Raw genomic sequence first — 19,770 nt, forward strand, 5'->3', positions numbered from 1 at the left:
CAATGGCTCAATAAATCCTTGAACACATGATGTTGTACCCACAGAATGCAACATGAATTAAACAGTAATAGACTGTAAAAGAATCGCAGCACATGCATTTGACTCAGTGTGTTGATGGGCTGCATAGACAAAGCAGTTGCCACGTTCTATCTTTTCTCACCGCCACAATGTAATGTGTGCATGTGGCATGTTTGGATGTGCATGTGTGTGGCTGTGTGGCTTTGAGCTGCTTTACCACATGTGAGTGTGTTTTATTGGTCCAGAGGGACTTAAGGTTAATGTAATAAAACAGGCATCCCCGTGCAGAGTGTCTGTCTCAGCAGAGGATTTAAGACCAGAATGCATTTGAGTTGAAGAAGGAAAGAAAGGCCGAGGTGTTGTTGAAGTGCAACGATCAGGTAGTTACTCTCCTGGATTCCTAAGCCAATGACAACCCCACTCAAAAAACATCTTTTGAAATCTATTCATCTAAACTACTATTTATAAAGCAAAAGAGATGATGGATCTGTCTCACATTAGAGGGAAAGTATATTTTTAGCATTCTGGCAAGCCACATTTAGTGACTATTAGCACATATTTCAGCTGCTTCCAGAGTCAGATTTACTATCCTTATGTGGACATGCTTGAGCACATACCCATTCACCTAACAACTTCACTTCATGTGCTTGCCAATTCCTTCCCGGATTAAATTTATAAAGTTTGGGTGCATACTTTGTTGCTTTTGGCATCTCACAGAGCGTCCTAAACACCTGTGTTCAGAGGCAGTGTCTCTGAGGGAATTTGGACAAGAGGTTTTATGTTTTCATAAGCAAGGAATTCAGTTGCAGATCCACGAGATTACAGTCAGTTTATCACTTTAATGTTTAATAGAAGCCAATTTCTGAACTCGATCACTTTAAATATAGCAAATATCTTCTTAAACCTGCACTATTAGTCATTGCTATGTCAAAAATGAACACCGCTCAACCCTAATTCAAAACAATGAGGTAATAATTATAAAATCCTCTTCATTGAAGTCATCTTTGTTGCTTCCTCTTTCTGCAAGACTTTTTTTTTTTTTTTTAAATCAGCGAGAAATAAATTGTGTTGCTCGATATTATGACATTCTGCTGGATGCCCTTACATGGTAGAATGACTCATCTCTCTATACAAAGTGATGTATGCATTGATCACAAGAGCTACCCGGTCCAGCAATGCAAGAGCCTTTGCACTCTGTTTCTCTCTGTAATTGAGGAGCACTTAATAAAACCAGCCAGAAGCTTTTAAGCAAATGAGTTGTCATTGATTTTGCCTCTTGGTTTGAAGCATTCTCTTGAACCCGCCTGTTGTCTTCTCCTCTACTTTGCTGGCTTTAATAGGCCACCAGAGATTTTTGCAATCATTGCCAACTGCGTGCATGTCCATTAACCTCCCTGAAGTCGTAGAATGTTCTACATGAACTGTCGTGCCTTCTGGCAGTAGCTCACTCACTTATCACATCACCTTCCATCAGACGCCTCACTTCACGTCTTCCATTTTACATTTTATCAGTTACTCATACGATTTCTGTCCCATGATTGAAATACGGGCATTCAAAATGATGAAATGTTTTCACTGTGATTAACTTTTATATGGTCTCAGCTGCGCAGGTGCCACTTGGTGTTTTATAGAAGTACCCCCCCCCCAACACACACACACACACACACACACACACACACACACACACACACACGCACATACACACACACACACACACACACACACACGCACCCTCCCCCGCCTGTTCCCATATGTGTTTTCCAACTCTAACAGGTGTGTGTCTGTGTGTGTGTTTGCTCTATCTCTGCCCACAGGTGGACAAGGTGTGTGGCCTGTCTACCGGGAAGCCTGCAAGCGTGCAGCCCACTAGCCCAGAGGTCACAACCTCTAAGGTGGCCTCATTTTCCCCTCTTCCATCTGTTGCTCCCTCCAAACCTCTCCCAGAGCAGTGGCTGGGGCAGTTTGCCCACTTGAGGAGGTAAGACAGAACAATAAACCGCACTGCGAATTGCAAAGTTTACCACTGCTCTGTGTAAATCATTTCTTTCTTCTGTGGCAAATATTCATCTCCAGCTTGTTTTTGCCCGTTGGTGAGTTAAACAACATATGATCGTTCAAATGGAAATTTAAATTAAGAAGGAAATCTGGCCTGTGTGACAAAATCTAAGGATTTGGCCAGTGTCTATTCACAGCTGCCACCACTTCACCTTTCCTTCATATGGTTAGTCAGACACAAACACGCCCACAGAATCACAGAGTAAATGCCTGATGCTTGGGTCTGTGTCCTCCACCTGGCTTTTGAGGCATCCATCCTATGCCCACTGCAGTTGGCAGCACTGAGCCAGGAGAGGGGGAGTGCGGGTGAGATTAATCTTGACGGACCAACAATTTCCTGTTTACCCAGACAGCCATACCACCAGGTCCGCTCAGCAGCCGGATACGGCTTAAATAGCATTACACACAGAAACATGCACACGGAACACAGTTGCAGCTTTGCCCCATGACCTTGTCCCAAAACATGAATTACTGCGCTGATGCCAGCCTAGCTGACAGCTCTGGCCTGGCACTGCCACCATCATTCATGGCAACACAATCCAGCACCCCGCCCGCTGCCAACCCCGACTAAAGCACATGTGAGCACTAGACCACTTCAGAGACACAGGATCGCTAACTGCAGCAAGGAAAGAACAGCTTACCGCTGAAAAATATGAAACTTGATAAAATAAGACAACATTTACTTTTCGTTTTAAGAGGAAAAAGTATGAAAAGAGAATCTCAGCAGAACTTTCTTTGGCTTTCCAAATACTATATAACTTTTTGCACATGTGCATATATTTGGTTGTGTGTTTGATTTAACATATGCACTGAATGCCAGTATTTGTTATCATTGTCGGTGTGACGTGAGCGGAAACTGATGTATTTGTGTTGCATCCATTCTTTGCATGTGCATGAATAATCACCTTCTTCCAGGATCAACTGATTGATTTGTCATGTCGTCATTTTGTTTCTTTTTCCTTTCTCCCACACAAAATTCATATCCTTACATCCTCATTGCTTGCAACAATCTCCCCTGGACTTCAACTCCCATCATTCCCAGCTCATTCCCCCTGAAACCCTCCAAGAACAATAAACATAGCTTGAGAACACTCTCTAGGTAAGCATGAATGCACGCATCTCTCAATCCTTCACACACTGGAGCAAAGACAACTCATGTTTTTGATGCTTAATTTACTTTAATGTGTTTCTTTTGAGCATTTTTTTCCCCTACTCCTCACAAAATCATTTATATTTGTCCATCCGTTGCCCTTGTTTGCTAAGAGTTTCTTAACAGTGACCGTTGTAGCACATAATCTGTCAAAGCCCACACACTTTTAGTTCTGCCTAATGGATGGCAACAATATGGATCTAGTCAAGACGTGCCATTGTTTAGCTTGAAAAAACACAGATGAGTGTGTGTCGATCGGATGTGTTGGAAGCAAGCAATTTATCACAAAGTGCTATTTAGAAAATGTGCCGACTTCTCACAAAACGAGCTTTAGATTTATCACACGTCGTTGAAAGGCATCTAAATATTGTTTGTCATCTGCGGTACAGAAAATGTGGTCATAATCACAGAATGCATTCTTCAATTGTGTTTTTTATCATGGCTGTTGATTTAGAAAGATCTGCGGTATGACTTAAAATCACTTTGTGGCCTTTCCCCACGTCTGTTTTTCCTTAGGGAGTTCTTGATGTACCTGCAGCGCTACAAGTCTTTCTTTGCAGCTCTGCCAGAGATGCTATGCGAAGGGGAGAACGTGGTGGACGACGCCACGTGCTGGAGCGGAGATGATGTGGTGGAGAGGTAAGAGGAAACCTGCCAATCACAGCTATGGGAATTCAAGTCCAAACTGTCACATATTTCATTCTAATAAAAAATAAATCTGATTTCTTTTTATATCTTGATGGATCTTCGTTACAGATTCAGATTCAGATTCAGACAGCTTTATTAATCCCAGAAGGGCAGTTCCCTTTTTCCTGATATCTGTTCTTGCTCAGATTTAATAAGTGAAGTAAACAGCGCAGTGCAAAGAGTTCGTCATGATTAGGCAACATCTTGTAACTTGTTACACATTTTTTGAGGCCATATGACTTTTTTGTTGTTGTTGTTTTTGTCATGCATCAGAGTGTTTTTGGAGATGAAGCTGAATCGCGTGCATCTTTTCCATGACACTCTTGCTGGCTTCACCTGATAATAGACAAATAACTAAATGACTGTTGATGTGTTCAGGTTTTAGGAGCGGTGACAAACCTGCTATATAATAACAAAGTCCCTGTGAGTGAGTCAGTGCGGCTGTTGCTAATGAATGTGGAAATAAGGAAATGATTACACTCATCTTCACATTGAATGAATGCAGGCTAAATGGCAATAAATAGTTATTAGACACTCGTCTGTTTTGCATAAGAGTCAGTTTTTGTATTATTATGTGTTCCTTTTTCTCTTGTTTGTTTCTCATAGATTTGTGCGGTTTTTATTTTGTGCTGATTTGTATGTGTGTCTCTGGAACCCTTGTGGGTGCATCGCTCTTTGGAATGCTTGATCTGTATTTATGTTTTCCTATGCATGCATCCGTGCATGTGTTTGTGTATGTGTGTGTGTGTGTGTGTGTGTGTGTGTGTGTGTGTGTGTGTGTGTGTGTGTGTGTGTGTGTGTGTGTGTGTGTGTGTGTGTGTGTGTGTGTGTGTATGCTTTCTAAATTGGCCTTAAAAGAACAAAGAATTGATGTAGAATAGCGAGCCAGCTTGCCTCTGCAACTGATTTACTGGATCTGTTCGTTAAGCGCTTTCAAAACTCAACAGTTGTCCACAATTATGACAAGGTTATGTTCCCCTTCTGTGATGGCCCAAACTTGCTTCCAGTACAATAGTGATTGTAGCTCATGTCTCTGCTAGTATTGGCTTCATCAGAGGAAAGCAAAGTTCCACGGATGCCTTCTCCCTTGTGATTGGCTTCTCAGTTGTTTATCAGATCTTTGGGGCTTCAAAGTTTTGCTTGGATTAGACCATGAATAATGCTTTAGATAAGTGGATAGGAGGAATTAGGCACAGGAACATATGTCTCATATTCTGAAAATACCATTTTAATATTCTCCTTTCAGACTTAAATTGATTTGTCTGAGATTGTGGCTTTAGTTAGTGTATAGGAATTTAAGGCCTCTTCTCTTCTCTTCTCTTCTCTTCTCTTCTCTTCTCTTCTCTTCTCTTCTCTTCTCTTCTCTTCTCTTCTCTTCTCTTCTCTTCTCCCCGCTCACCCATTCTGTCTGCAGAGGATCTCCCAATAACAGAGATATTGAACAGACCACCCTTTTATCAGCGCCAGTGATAGTGTTCCAGCAGAAAAAAGCCTAGGGTGAAGCCTGAGCAAGGCATTCACCACTTAAAATTTAAGAAATAATCTTATCTTCAAGAGCCTGGTTAAGATAATGTGTTTAATGCCAGTTATTGTCACTTCAACTGCCATAGGTGGTTGTTTCTCGGGCGTTTTCACACACTCCCTACTGAAACCTAGGACATTATTTGTGGGTTTTTTTTTAAATTTAATTTTACATACTGATCTGATCCCCGAAGGGAAATTAAAAGCACACTCTAGTTAGTTTGGTTGTGAATGTGCCTCAGTTGGCTCCTGTTTCCCCGAGGGTAGACAGTACCACTGGCATGTTCTGGCCCACGCTTGTCGTCAATCCATCTCTGTCCCAGGCTCTGTTCCTTTAGCGTTAAGTTATGTAATGACCTTTTATTGAGTTTATGTTGGGGGTTTAATATAGGAGGAATGTCGGGGTCTGTGCGTGGGTAGGTGGTGGGATGCTTAGATAATGGTATTGACCTATGTATGTGGGTGTTTTTCTGCAGTGTGTTAGTGGATGGAAGAACGCTGAAGATGCTGATCCTGGATTTTGTGTGTGTGTGTTTGTGTTTGTGTGTGTGTGTGGGTGTGTGTTTGTAGGTGTAAGTAGGTGGAGAAACGCTGAAGATGCTGATCCTGGATTATGTGTGTGTGTGTGTGTGTGTGTGTGTGTGTGTGTGTGTGTGTGTGTGTGTGTGTGTGTGCTGCAAACGCGTGCATACATGTTAGTTTGCACAGGCCCCTGTAGCACATGCACACACACAAGGGGGCCTGTAGGCACACAGGCGGAGGTAGGGTGGCGGGCAGCCCCTTTGTGGAGCACCCAAATAAGCAATTTGTACAGAGGGACGGAGTCTTGCTCTAAGGCGCCTCGGCAGTGCTCTGGAGGTCAGCTGACACCTCCCACTGTCAGCTGACACTCCGGGTGTTTTTTTTTGAGCAGGAGCGGGAATCGAACCACCGATCTTAGGAACATTGGACGACCTGCTCTACCACTGAGCCACTGCTGCCCCTCAAATGTTGGTGTCAAATGTTCTTGGGTTGAATGAGAAAACAGTACCCTACTGAAACATTTGGCACCATTCATAAGCTACTCAGACCAGCCTGGGCCTATTCAGCAAAGTTCCCTCACTGTATCAGACTCTATTGGCATCTCTCAGGGAGAGGAAGACAGACGGGACAGGGCATGAAAAGGCTTGGCGTTTTGGTACCATGGTGCCCCTTGTGCCTCTCTGTGTCCCTGAGTAGGGAAGCATAATGCAATGATGTAAAAGAGGGGGCCTTGGCAGCATAAAGACTCATTGTAGAGTCAGTGAAGTGGGGCGCAGCCCTGCCGTGGGGTCCCCTAAAGCCTAGAGGGGAAACAAAGACCCTCCTATGAGGCTGCATGGGAAAGACTTGGACACCATTGCCACTACTGCTGCTACTTTCCACACCATGCCTGGGAAAGGTGCCTGGAATCAGCAACGTGGACGAGAGAAGGGCAAAAATTAGAAAATGTTAAAGTGGCAAGAAGAAATGTTCAATGACCTCAAAGATGATATGCCCAAAAAATGAGCATGCTGCTGTGTTGGTACCACAGTGGGACTTTCTGTGTGGTGACATACAAAAGCCTCTGTGGGCTCAATGGGCACACACACACACACACACACACACACACACACACACACACACACACACACACACACACACACACACACACACACGGTCATGTGTAACGCTTCACAGCACATCAAACACATTGGGAGCTGAAATTCCCTTCCTCTCTTTATTCGGCATCTGATGACAGAGGTCCGAGCGGAAGCTGAGCAGTTGTACTTATAGCCAAAAGTGAATGCTGGCATATGCTCAAACATCTGAGAACATCTACAGCTTCACATGTGTGAACACTTTGCACCATCTTTTCTGGAAAGATAAGATCAATCAAAATTACACCATTCTTTATTTAGATAAGTCAGTTGTTGTAGCAGTCCCACCACAGGCTGAAATGATTCACTGTCATCACTTTTCTTTTTTATTACAATTATAATAGGCTATTTGTGTTTTTTCAGGAATGTTCTGACACACGGGTGTTGTCGTAGAGTGCTGTAGGCCATTATAGTATTAGAAAAACCTTGATTAGCACCTAGGCCATAATTACTTTAAATGAGGATCTCACCTTGGTAGTTTCATTGACTGAAGTTCTTTTGGTAGACAATAACTTCTTGCTTAAGTTCGGGCTTAACTTAATATTTTGCTATAGTGAGAAATCAAGGAGAAAACAATTACCAATCTGTCTCTGATTTCTTGAGAACAGGGACAACTTTAGGGTAAAAACCAAAGTAAAGAACGTTTATTTTACATTTAAAAAAAATTAGGATCAAAACTGAATCAAACAAACAAGCATTTCTATGGCTTTCAAAGAAAACTTGCTTTTCTTGCTGTTGGTAAAAATAAGCTAATGTAGCTACCTGCATCTGTTTTTGAATTTAATTTTCTTCTGAAAGAGTAAAACAGGTTTAGGTGAATTAGAAGTCTGCAGAATCGATGGCACATGGTGGTCTTTAGCTGTTCCTCCTTCCTCCAATCTTTTTCATATTCAATATCAGTGAGGATTTTATTTATTTAACCTTTATTTAACCAGGCAAGCAATTAAGAACAGGTTCTTATTTACAAATGCTGCCTGAGCTAAGAGCAGTGGCTCTTAGAGGTGTGGGGGTGGGGAGCAGGATGGTTGAAAATAGTTGACAATTCATATTAACGTTCTTCTTTTATCCACATCTCTGTAAACGTCTGAGCATGGAAAGAACAAAGAATACAATTATGTGCTGCATGGGGGTGTTCGCGAACAATTTGGGTCTGGTTGAAAAGTTGGGGTGGGGTTATTCCCTCCCATCCTTGCAACAAATCAAACTCTGGATAGCGTCATTGCCTCATAGCGAAAAAGTCCTTGGTTTGTCTCCACTTGGGATCATGTATATATGCATGTGTTCTCACTGGGTACTCCGACTTCCTCCTGACACCAAAAACATGCACGTAGGTGAATTGGTCACCCTAGATTGACTGTAGGTATGACCATGAGTGTGAATCGTTGTCTTTTTACGTGTGACTCAGACATAAACTGGCGACTTATCTAGGGTGTACCCTGAGTCCAACCATAGTCAGCTGGGATCGGCTCCATCTTAAACCCGTAACCCGGATCTAGATAAGCAGGTAAATCAGACGAGACAATCAATAATGATCTCGTCTAAAAATGAATGAATGAACTAGGAAGATGTTTCCACTTAACATTCTGAGATGATGGTATAATAGAAACAAGTAAAACAAATAGAGCAGATGGAACGAGGAAGTCTTCCTGTTTAAACTGAAGTCTAACTCCAGAGTGCCTTTGTAAAAAAGATGATTTAAAAGGAGTCTGGCTCTTCAGCATTGATGACATTTATTTATGATTTCCAACCTCTTAAGGGATTCACTTTGTATTTGGCTGATTTATGTTTTGTATAGAGGCACAGTGTATATTCTGTAGGGAGGAAAAGAAAGGGGTGAGATCTTTGCTTGTGTGTGTGTATTAATGCGTGGGTGTGTCATGCATGTGTGTGTTTATGTGTGTGTGTGTTTCTTTTAATATGAGTGGAAAACTAATAACTCAGTTTAAAGTTTTGGATTAGCGCGTAGGGGACGACCCGCAGACAATACCTACAGTGTGAGAGCTTCTGAATGCCTTGCATTTTTATATGGTTATGACAACCCATTTGTTTATCATTTTGACATCTGGAATCCATTGTGTTATTGCAGGGAGAACTCTGCAATGGGCAAAGCCCTCACCCTTCACACTTACTTTATGTTCTTCTTCAAGTCCCATCAGTTCATTACCCCCCCTCCCCTCCACCCCCCTTTCCCTGCCGTGTCTGTGTCAGTCTCTTGGGTCAAAGGAGCTCATTTTCACAAAATGCAAAGGAATTGGATGATGAAATTCTACCAGAGGGGAAAATAAATTAATAACTAGATGCAGGGGAATGGACATTTTTTCTGTGTGGGCCTGCATTTGTGTGGCAAAGAAGTGTTGTTACAGAGGCAAACAGCTCAGATGCTGCCTGTTAGGTAGTGTAGTCTATAAAATGTAGACATGAAGACAGACATGATGCAATAGCGCTACAATAGGAAAACAATTTGTCTCTTCTACTTCTCCTTATCACTGATTCTTTTGGCCCATCCCTTTCCCATAACCCTGTGCTGCTGCCTGGGACCTCAGCATGACCCAGTCGACATTGCTACATTTCTTGTCTTAATGTCTGCCTCTCTGTTTTAAGTGTGTGTGTGTGTCTGTGTGTGTGTTTGTGTGTGTGTGTGTGTGTGTGTGTGTGTGTGTGTGTGTGTGTGTGTGTGTGTGTGTGTGTGTGTGTGTGTGTGTGTGTGTGTGTGTGTGTGTGTGCGTGTGCGCATAAGAGTACAGGAAAACAAAAACGACCGCTCTGCTCTTATGTAAGAGTTATTTACTCTCTCCACTCAAATGCTTGTATTCTGTTTGGCGTTATGGTATTTCTATATCTGAAGGCTGCATAAACAATAGTGGTAAAAGCATCTGATAAATAGTTGTGTGCAAGCAAATGCAATTGCGCAGTCCTCCCCCTGCAATTATTTGCCAATCTGAGCTTTAACATGTTTCTTAGTGAGAAGTGTTTATGAGTTTCAGCCTCCTCAAGTTAAAGTTTTACTGTCTGCCTTCCAACTCTTTTTAGCCTTATTCTCATCACTTTCATAGGATGGACACAGCCTTTATGGCCCCGATGCTTCTGTTGTGTGTCCAGCAGTCAGAGTGGTTAGAGCTCATATAAAGCACCACAATAGAATGGCATATTTTACAGGAGCTATTCCTACTAGGAGAAGTTGACCCACTAAAACCCTGTCCTCGCAAGATACTGAGGCTAAAATTCTAAGAAGTAGACATTGATGAGAAATAAAGCCATAAGCATGCTGGGAATGGATGGAGAGGGGCTGATAGATGGATAAAAGAAATGTTGATCAGTGGCAGAAGGAAGTGCAGCTGACTTTGAGCCTGATTTGCTTCTGTAAGTCACTGGGTGCCAGTTAGCAGTGAGTGTGTGTGAAAAAGTTGTGTTAGCATTTTTTGTAACTCTATTGGCAAGGAAAAGAAATAAACAAAACTCTCAGAAAAAGTCTCTTTCCTGACATCAGTCACATAAAAATTACACATAATGAGCACAATGAAAACGTTCAGGACGAGTCTTTGTGCTTCATGCTTCGTGCTTCTTCATCCTATGTGCTAAAAGTGCTGTTGGAACACAACTTGGCCTCGCAATGAGGCACTGGCTGCTCGGCACTGAGATGCTTATCTTTATGATGCAATGCCTGAACCTCCTCTGCCTAAGTCAACATCTACTTCTTGATGGATTTTTTTCAAGAATTTCACTTTTTTTTAAAAATAATGTGCAAAATCAAATATGTAGTTATCACCATATTCTATATCTACACCATTCTATTAGAAGGAATGTTGAGCACTTATTGAAACAAAGAGAGTTGTTTTGATAAAGGCCTTGTCTATTTTGAGGTCTACCCTATCGGTAACACACACTTTTACCGTCTCCCTTAGATCGGTGTGCATATTAGCACTCTTCAAAGGCAGAGAAATCCACTTTTAAACCTCTGCTTTTATTCAAACGCGCAGCCTGGACTGTAGCCGTGCGAACGGGGGATTAAAGCCTATAGACCATCACACCATGTCAATGAGACTCACACAGCATTCGATTTAAACATTCACACGGACAACATGCATCATATAGTGTGATCACATACGACTCGCTCCACATGACTATTTTTGGAACGCGGCGGACTTTGCAGATGTCAGAGTTCCAGTGAGTGTAATTAGTTTTTGTTTGGATTCGACCGTTACGAATGTGTCTGATTCTCAATTTGGGGCCCATGCCAGCATGGGCAGTATTTCCAGTGGAGTTTTATTATGAATGTTCGCTCCGGTTTGTTTTCAGTGTGTGGTCGAACTAGAGGTCTCACTTGAATCCTGTTGGATGTTTAAGCATCTGGCTCCAACTCTAAGGATGAGTATGTGAGTTCAAAATGAATGACGGACATGGGAGGAGGGAGGAAAAGCCAATAAAACCAGCTCTGTACAAACAACAAAAGTACAGTACACTAGTGTGGAGCGTGTTGTTCCTGTGATGTGTGTGTGTGTGTGTGTGTGTGTGTGTGTGTGTGTGTGTGTGTGTGTGTTTGTGTGTGTGTGTGTGTGTGTGTGTGTGTGTGTGTGTTTGGGGGGGTAACCTGAAACCACAGGAAAAACGTTCCTAGAATTCCGGGTGGGTTTGGTGTCATGGCTCGCTCACTGGAGCCCCTCTGAGTGGTGCTGGGAATGCGGCCTCCACACGGAAGAGTTATAGATTGAAGGGAAAGTCCACCCCACCCCCCCATCCCACCTCCACACATATTATACACGGCGACCCCTGAAGGGAAAAGCCGAAAGGAAAAGAAGAAGGAGAAGACCCTGTTGCCAAATGCGCAACGACGCATTCCTTACCAGCAAATCAATTTGTGTGTATATAGTAAAAGCAGACTTGCAGGACAGTACCCATGATGCATTCAGGGACAAGGTGTAGTTGATGTGTCTCTTGACACAAAAATGATATAAAAGTAAATACATGTATGTTGTTGTTTTTTTGCTCATTGATGTGATCTTGGTCATCATTTTCTCATGGCAGTTGTTGCGTCATCAGGTGGCTTCTAATATACTGATCATCTCATGTGATTTTGAAATAGAGTTAGGGTTTTAAAATTTACAGAATATCCGTATTAGAAACATCCCACAGGATTACAGGAGTTAATGCGCCATAACAGGATTACAGTAATAATTTGATAGTTATTTATTATATTGTTCCAGCCAGCTGGCAAAACAGCACAAGGTGTTAATAAGTTCTAAACTTTGAGCTTTGCTACTATCTGCTGGTCAACTAAAACATACAAAATGTAAAACACATCCAGTCTAATAATAATTTAACTCTCTGTATCATGTTACATATTAAAAAAAGCACCAAATTTTTATGAAAGACAAGGATCTGTGAATCCATGCGACGCTTATGCTTATGTTTGACATTCTGCTTGTATTTACGTGAGAGAAAGACAAAATCAAATGTGAAACAGAACATCTACCCACGGGTGTAGCAATGACAGTAAAAAAGCATTGACAATTTGTTTTAATCAAACATTTACAATTCATTAGACAAGACCAAATTGCTGGTAAATGCTGCAAAATGCCACTAAATGTTTAATGAAGTATTTTCCAATTACATTTATTGCTGCTTGTACATTAAAGGCAACACTGAGTGTTGTCCGGATGTTTGTGACTTACGTCAGTGCAGCTTCAGAATTTGAACCACTAAACAAAGATGGATGTGGGACAAAGGACAGAAAATAGTTTCTGGCATTTTCCTCAAATGCATTTCAATGCAAATATCTGCCTGGTTTCATTTGGTTCACTCCCTGACCTTTGCCCTTTTTTCCAATTACAATGCACTCACTTTATCGTACTCGTACCTGACCTCAGAAGAAATTAGCTGCAGTATAATCCTATATAGGCCATTCTGCTGTCTATATCTATATGTTCTTGGGTGCCCATCTATAAGTGTGTATGTGTCTGTGTATGTCGTGCGTGGACACACATGTGTTTGTGGGAGAGGACAGGTGTGAGTTCTGCTCTTACATGCCCTCTGCAGCAGCAGATAGTCTGACCCCTGACCCCTTCACTCAACACCCTGGCCAGCCCTCTCTACTGTCGGTGTGGGTACGTCTGAGTATGCTGGTTCCCCCAGTAAAATTTACTGTATGTTTGAGCTGAGAGTGGATGACTTGCTTAAACAGGCAGCACATACCTCGTGTTCAAGATGGACAATATGTTGCCATTGATTCATGGTCTCTACTTCATCTAGTTTCCTCTATATGAAATTCTTTGTTTTGTTTTGTTTTGTTTTTGTTTTGTTTGTTTACACTGAAGTCATCACCCTTAAACCTAAGTTCAAACCGTCGTGGCCCAGATCAGACAGACGGACAAACAGGTGGTCATACCACCCCAGAGGATCACAATCCATTTCAACCATCTGTGTTCCGGCAAATAGTTTACTCTCCTGGTTCTGCCCCTGCCTGCCCTTGTCTGCCCTTCCACACAGCACCTTCCCCCCAACTTTCCCCCTCCCCCTTTAGCTTCCTCCGCAGACCTCTCACCTCAGTTATCCATGCCCTTCTCGGCATGTTAGCATGTGACTGGCAGATAAGAGACCTATTGCTGTATGTGTAACCCGGGTGGAAAAACAGCTCATTTGGATCTTCTAGCTGTCTCCTAGCGACAGTCTGGGCCTCGTTACGGACTGTCACATGATCCCACCCAGTCTACCAGTGTCCTTAAAATGGCATTATAGGAAGTCAGTCAGGTGATGTGAGAGAGAGCATGAGGAGACAGACAATGCTGCAAGTTAAAAGTGATCATTTCGCTGTGTCAACACCTGAAACTTCATTAACTTGTGAAACGAATGTCAACTTATGGGAGCCGACTACCAATGCCGGAAAAAGAAGCAGTCAAGTTCGTTAAACTTCGGAACTAGAGAGTTCTACTAACAATTAGCTTTGAACTGTATGCTAACAATGCTAACAATAGGGTTAGCACGCTCATTTACGCCCGTTTCTCTAAATGTGTGCGTTTGCAAGTGAAACTTTGGTCAAGCACTTTATAAAGGGACACACATAATATTGTACAATATGTGAAACGTCCTTAATTGTGACGTGGCCTGCATTATTTACTAACAGACTCTTCTTTTCCTTTCGGCTTTTCCCTTCAGGGTCGCCACAGCGAATCAATTGCCTACATCTAACCCTGTCTTGCATCGTCTTCTCTCACACCAACTACCTTCATGTCTTCTTTCACTACATCAATAAACCTCCTCTTTGGTGCTCCTCTAGGCCTCCTGCCTGGCAGTTCAAAACTTAGCATCCTTCTACCAATATATTCACTATGTCTCCTCTGGAGACATAGTAAATACAGTATATTGTCCAAACCATCTCAGTCTGGCCTCTCTGACTTAATCTCCAAAACCTTGGACATTCATAAAAGGGTATGTCTATGCCCAAGTCCAGATCAAAACCACATTCAGCCCAACTTCAAGATGCAAAATGCTCATAGCAAAACTGACAAGCTCTCCGGTCCTTGGCTTTGCTGATCCCAAGCTACCTTAAATCCTCCACACTGACGCCAGCACAACTGGACTGGGAGCTGCATTGTATCAAAAGCAGGAAGGTCAGCTGAGCGTGATTGTGTATGCCAGCTGTGACTTATCGGCAAGCGAATCCAGTTACCCCGCACACAAGCTATAATTCCTTGTTCTGAAGTGGAGTAGGACGGAGAAACTGCACAACTACCTGTATGGGGCCAGTTTTATAATGGTAACCGACAACAATCCCCTAACTTACCTGTTAACATCAGCAAAGTTAGACGCGGCCAGCCACAGGTGGCTCGCTGCCCTGTCCACCTACACCTTTAAACTACAGTAAAGATCTGGAAAGTGGAACTCTGACGCTGATGATTTATCATCAAATCAACAAATTCACCATGAGTGAACCAGGTGAAGTAGAGGAAGTGGACCCTGATGTTTTGTCTGCTATTTGTCATCGCTGCCTTGTTTCCAGCCAGTTCAGCAGAGAGTCCTGTCACCTTGGTTGAGTCTTTGAGCCTGTCAGCTGAAGCCATTCCAGATTGTTATGCCAGTGAAACCAACCATGGGCTATCAGTTGTTGCTTCCTTGTCACGTCTGGACCTCAAAGAACAGCAACATGCTGATCCATCTCTAAGAGATGTGATTCACCAGATTGAGACTTGAGAAAAAGTGCCTCCCACTGCAAGACATGAACTTCCAAGCCTAGCTATTTTGTTGAGGGAGCTGAATCACCTTGAGCTGCACGAGGACACCTTGTACTGGTGGAGGTGGAACGGGGAACGAGCCTCGCTCCAGCTGGTGCTGCCCAGGGAGCTGAGATTGGTTGTTCTAACAAGCCTGCATGTTGACATGGGTCATATAGGTATCAAGCACACTTTCGACCTTGTATGCTCCAGATTCTTCTGGCCTCATGTGGCAACTGATGTAGAGTTCAAAATCATGTTTGAGACGCAAAGTGCTCCCTAAAAGATAAACCTTTAGTTAATATAAAGACCACTTGTCCCCTTGAGTTGGTTTGCATGGACTATCTTTCACTTGAACCAGACAAGAGCAACACAAAGGACATTCTTGTTCTTACTGACCACTTCACAAAATATTCTGTTGCCATACATACAGCAAACCAAAAGGCCATGACAGTGGCAAAGTGTTTGTGGGAGAACTTCATAGTGTGCTATGGAATACTCGAGCATCTCCACACCGCTCAAGGACCCAACTTCAAGTCAAAATTATCAAAAAACTTGGCCAACTCACTGGGACGGAAAAGACTCGGACAACCCCCTATCATCCGAGGGGAAATCCAGTTGAGAGGTTCAACAGCACGCTCCTTGGCATGCTTGGAACTTTGGAACCAAAGCAGAAGAACAAATGGAAAGAGTATATGAAGCCTCTAGAGCATGCATACAACTGCACTCAGAATGACGTCACTGGCTTTACGCCTTGTGCATTGATGTTTAGTCTTTCACCAAAGCTTCCAGTAGACCTTGCCTTTGGTCTGCCTCAGCAGAGAAATCAGTCCATTTCTCATTCCTTATATTGAACGTCTCGATCTTGTCTTGAAGAAAACTTCCAGGTAGCATCTAAGAATGCTGCAAAAAAAGGTGAGAGAAACAAAATGCACTACGACAAACAAGTCACACCTTCAAGTTTGGAGGCTGTATGGCAAGCACAAGCCTGAAGACAAATGGGAACAAGATGTTTACATTGTCTTGAAATGGGCTGGAGATTTGCCTGTGTACACTGTGTGCTCTGAAACAAAGAATGGACCAACTTGCACACCTGCTTGGGATTGGCGCAAGAAGACACTGGCATTCCTTGAAAGCTGTTTTAAGTTTGAAATTTCTTTTCTGGATATGTCAATGGCAATTCCCTTTTGTTGTTCCATGTTTTTTCATTATGTGGTACCATTTAAAATAACACAAGTTTATTTTCAGTCTCTTCCTCTCTCCACTCCTACAGCTGAGCCCAGATATTCTGACTGAACCCAAGTTGATATTATGACAATTAACTGTGATAATTAATTAGTGTACATGTGCTACATGTCTTCTTTTCTTTCTGTCTTTCTTCCTTTCATTCTTTATTTCTCACATAACACATAATACAGCTGCAAGAGGGCACAAGCCAGTGTCTTATTGTGCCGGTCCCAAGCTCAGAAAAATACAGAACGTTGTGTCAGGAAGGGCATCCGACGCAAAACTTTTGCCAAATAAAACATGCAAATCAAATCTATGACTTCCATACTGGATCGGTCAAGGCCCGGGTTAACAACGACCACCATCAGTGCTGCTCACCTACAGGGTGCCGATGAAAATGAGGAGGGCATTGAAGAGGATGAAGGGTGGAACTGCACTTGGTCCTGATGATATACCTGTGGAGATATGGAAGTGTCTAGGAGAAGTGGCGGTAACGTTTCTGACTGGGTTGTTCAACAAGATCTTAGTGAGATAGTGAGAAGATGCCTGAGGAATGGAGGAGAGGTGTGTTGGTGCCCATTTTTAAGAACAAGGGAGATGTGCAGAGTTGTGGCAACTACAGAGGAATAAAGCTGATGAGCCATACAACGAAGTAATGGGAAAGTGTAGTGGAAGCTAGACTAAGGGCAGAATTGAGCATTTGTGAGCAGCAGTCTGGTTTCATGCCAAAAAACAGTACTACAGATGCAGTATTTACTTTGACAGGGTGCCCAGAGAGGAACTGTGGTATTGCTTGAGGAAGTCTGGAGTGGCAGAGAAGTATGTTAGAGTGATGCAGGACATGTATGAGGACTGTAAGACAATGGTGAGGTGTGCTGTAGGTGTGACAGAGGAGTGCAAGGGGGAAGTGGGACTGCATCAGGGATCAGCTCTGAGCCCCTTCTTGTTCGCTATGGTGATGGAGAGGCTGACAGACGAGGTTAGACAGGAATCTCCATGGACTATGATGTTTGCAGATGACATTGTGATCTACAGTGAGAGGAGGGAACAGGTGGAGGAGAAGCTAGAGAGGTGGAGGTTTGTCCTGGAAAGGAGAGGAATGAAGGTTAGCTGCAGTAAGACAGAGTACATGTGTGTGAATGAGAGGGACCCAAGTGGAAGAGTGAGGTTACAGGGAGAAGAGATCAAGAAGGTGGAGGATTTTAAGTACTTAGGGTCAACAGTCCAGAACAATGGAGAGTGTGGAAAAGAGGTGAAGAAGTGTGTACAGGCAGGATAGAACGGGTGGAGAAAAGTGTCAGGTGTGATGTGTGATAGAAGAGTTTCAGCTAAAATGAAAAGAAAGGTGTACAAAACTGCAGTGAGACCAACGATGTTGTTTGGTCTAGAGACAGTGTCACTGAGGAAAAGACAGGAGACAGAGCTGGAGGTAGCAGAGTTGAAGATGCCGAGGTTCTCTTTGGGAGTCACCAAGATGGGTAGGATCAGGAATGATTACATCAGAGGGATAAAACATGTTAGAGGTTTTGGAGATAAGGTCTGAGAGGCCAGACTGAGATGGTTTGGACATGTCCAGAGGAGAGATAGTGAATATATTGGTAGAAGGATGCTGAGTTTTGAACTCCCAGGCAGGAGGCCTAGAGGAAGACCAAAGAGGAGGTTTATGGATGTAGTGAAAGAGGACATGAAAGGTAGTTGGTGTCAGAGAGGAGGATGCAGAAGTCGTGGTTAAATCGAGGCAACTGATTTGCTGTGGTGGGCAGTGAAGGGAAAAGCCAAAAGGAGAAGAAGATTCTTTAGTTCTCACATCATTCCACTGTCTTTATAAATGTGAGATTAGGTGTGACCTTTATATGTGCTTGATTCCCTTTGACTTTCCTTTACATAAATTCTCTATTTCTCCTTGACTCCTGGTCATAATGTCCTTAAACTCCTTGTTAAATTTTAACTGACTAAGGCTTCCCCCTATTGGGCGCTCAGTGTTATTGACACGTGTATGCTTCACATTACGCATGACTTGATGAGGCGTCAAGATGCATCGTGACTAATTAGTGCAACCAGAGCAATCTCTACTCTACTGTACTGTACTGTACTGTACTGTACTGTACTGTACTGTACTGTACTGTACTGTACTGTACTGTACTGTACTATACTTTACTATACTACACTACACTATAGTATACCCAAGTTCCTTGTTTCATAGTATCACTTGGTAATAGTGCAGCATGTTGATTTTTAGTGTGGAGTGAAAATTAAAACCAGGTCCAGGCTATACAAGTAGTATATTTAAATTACAACTTTGGCTCCAATCAATGAAGAAAACAAAAATAGTGAAATTGTTTCCATATGAACTGCAATGTAATTTAACCAATCATGTGACACTGTCACAATAACATTGGTAAATGCCAAAATATTGTATTGCATGCAAGATGTATTAAAAAGCCAAATTTCCTTCTTACTTCCAAAAATTTGATCTGTAACAATTCAAACACACATTTGTGTAAGTTACTCTATAATTCAAGAAAAGAAAGAAACTAGATATGACTGGGAGAACTTCGGACAGGAAGTAGGGCATCTGAGTAATATGTGACCCTGCATGCAGGGTAAACACTGTTGTCTTGAGCTGAAGATGATGCTCATGCAAGTAATTTGCGTTCATGGGTGTGACTGACATGATTTATTTGCCAATTTAATGGAGCTGTGCGGTCTTTTCCCAGAAGTCTGTGTGGTCTGTTGACGTAGTCTGTCGTCTGCCTGCTGCTACACTGGCAGCACTGACACATTCTGTAGAGGTGGAGAGCAGTTACACCCAGTGACAGACATGGTTGGGACGGTCTGGCATGTATATGCGAGGGAAGCAAACCACGGCCCACTTACAGTCGTAATTTCCATAACTGCCATCAGAGATGATTTATATTTTAAATACCCTTTCTTTGTTTTCATTTGTTTCTTGCATTATTGACGGACAGACTAAGGACATATCTTCATTGTTCAATCTATTTACCTTTCATGTAAGCATTCACATTGATTTGAAGTGGTGGAATGGGAGCTACACAGAAGTTAAAAAACCCATACATCATCATGTCCTGACACATACTATAATTTTACAGCTGAAGGCAAAAGATAGAAAGTTAAACATCCCGTTTGAGACTACTATGCCACAGACGGATGTCATGAACATAATAATGAAAGTGATATATCTATTAACGGGCCTTTTAAATTATATGATTTGATTTAATATTTTTTATAT

The 19,770-nt window shown here is 42.5% G+C and overlaps 1 protein-coding gene across 2 annotated transcripts in view; it reads left to right on the forward strand.

Annotated features, from left to right (window-relative positions):
* Positions 1-19,770, forward strand: part of gpc5c (glypican 5c) — a 95,944-nt gene that overhangs the window by 34,961 nt on the left and 41,213 nt on the right. Inside the window, exons 4-6 of one of the 2 annotated variants that reach the window (XM_068340182.1) lie at positions 1,833-1,996; positions 3,116-3,172; positions 3,740-3,862. In XM_068340182.1, the coding sequence (XP_068196283.1) occupies positions 1,833-1,996; positions 3,116-3,172; positions 3,740-3,862 (344 nt within the window). The remainder of the gene's footprint in view (positions 1-1,832; positions 1,997-3,115; positions 3,173-3,739; positions 3,863-19,770) is intronic. The other variant, XM_068340183.1, reaches the window with a different exon arrangement.

The sequence above is a fragment of the Antennarius striatus genome, chromosome 18 (genome assembly GCF_040054535.1).
Source record: "Antennarius striatus isolate MH-2024 chromosome 18, ASM4005453v1, whole genome shotgun sequence".
Classification (NCBI taxonomy): domain Eukaryota; kingdom Metazoa; phylum Chordata; class Actinopteri; order Lophiiformes; family Antennariidae; genus Antennarius; species Antennarius striatus.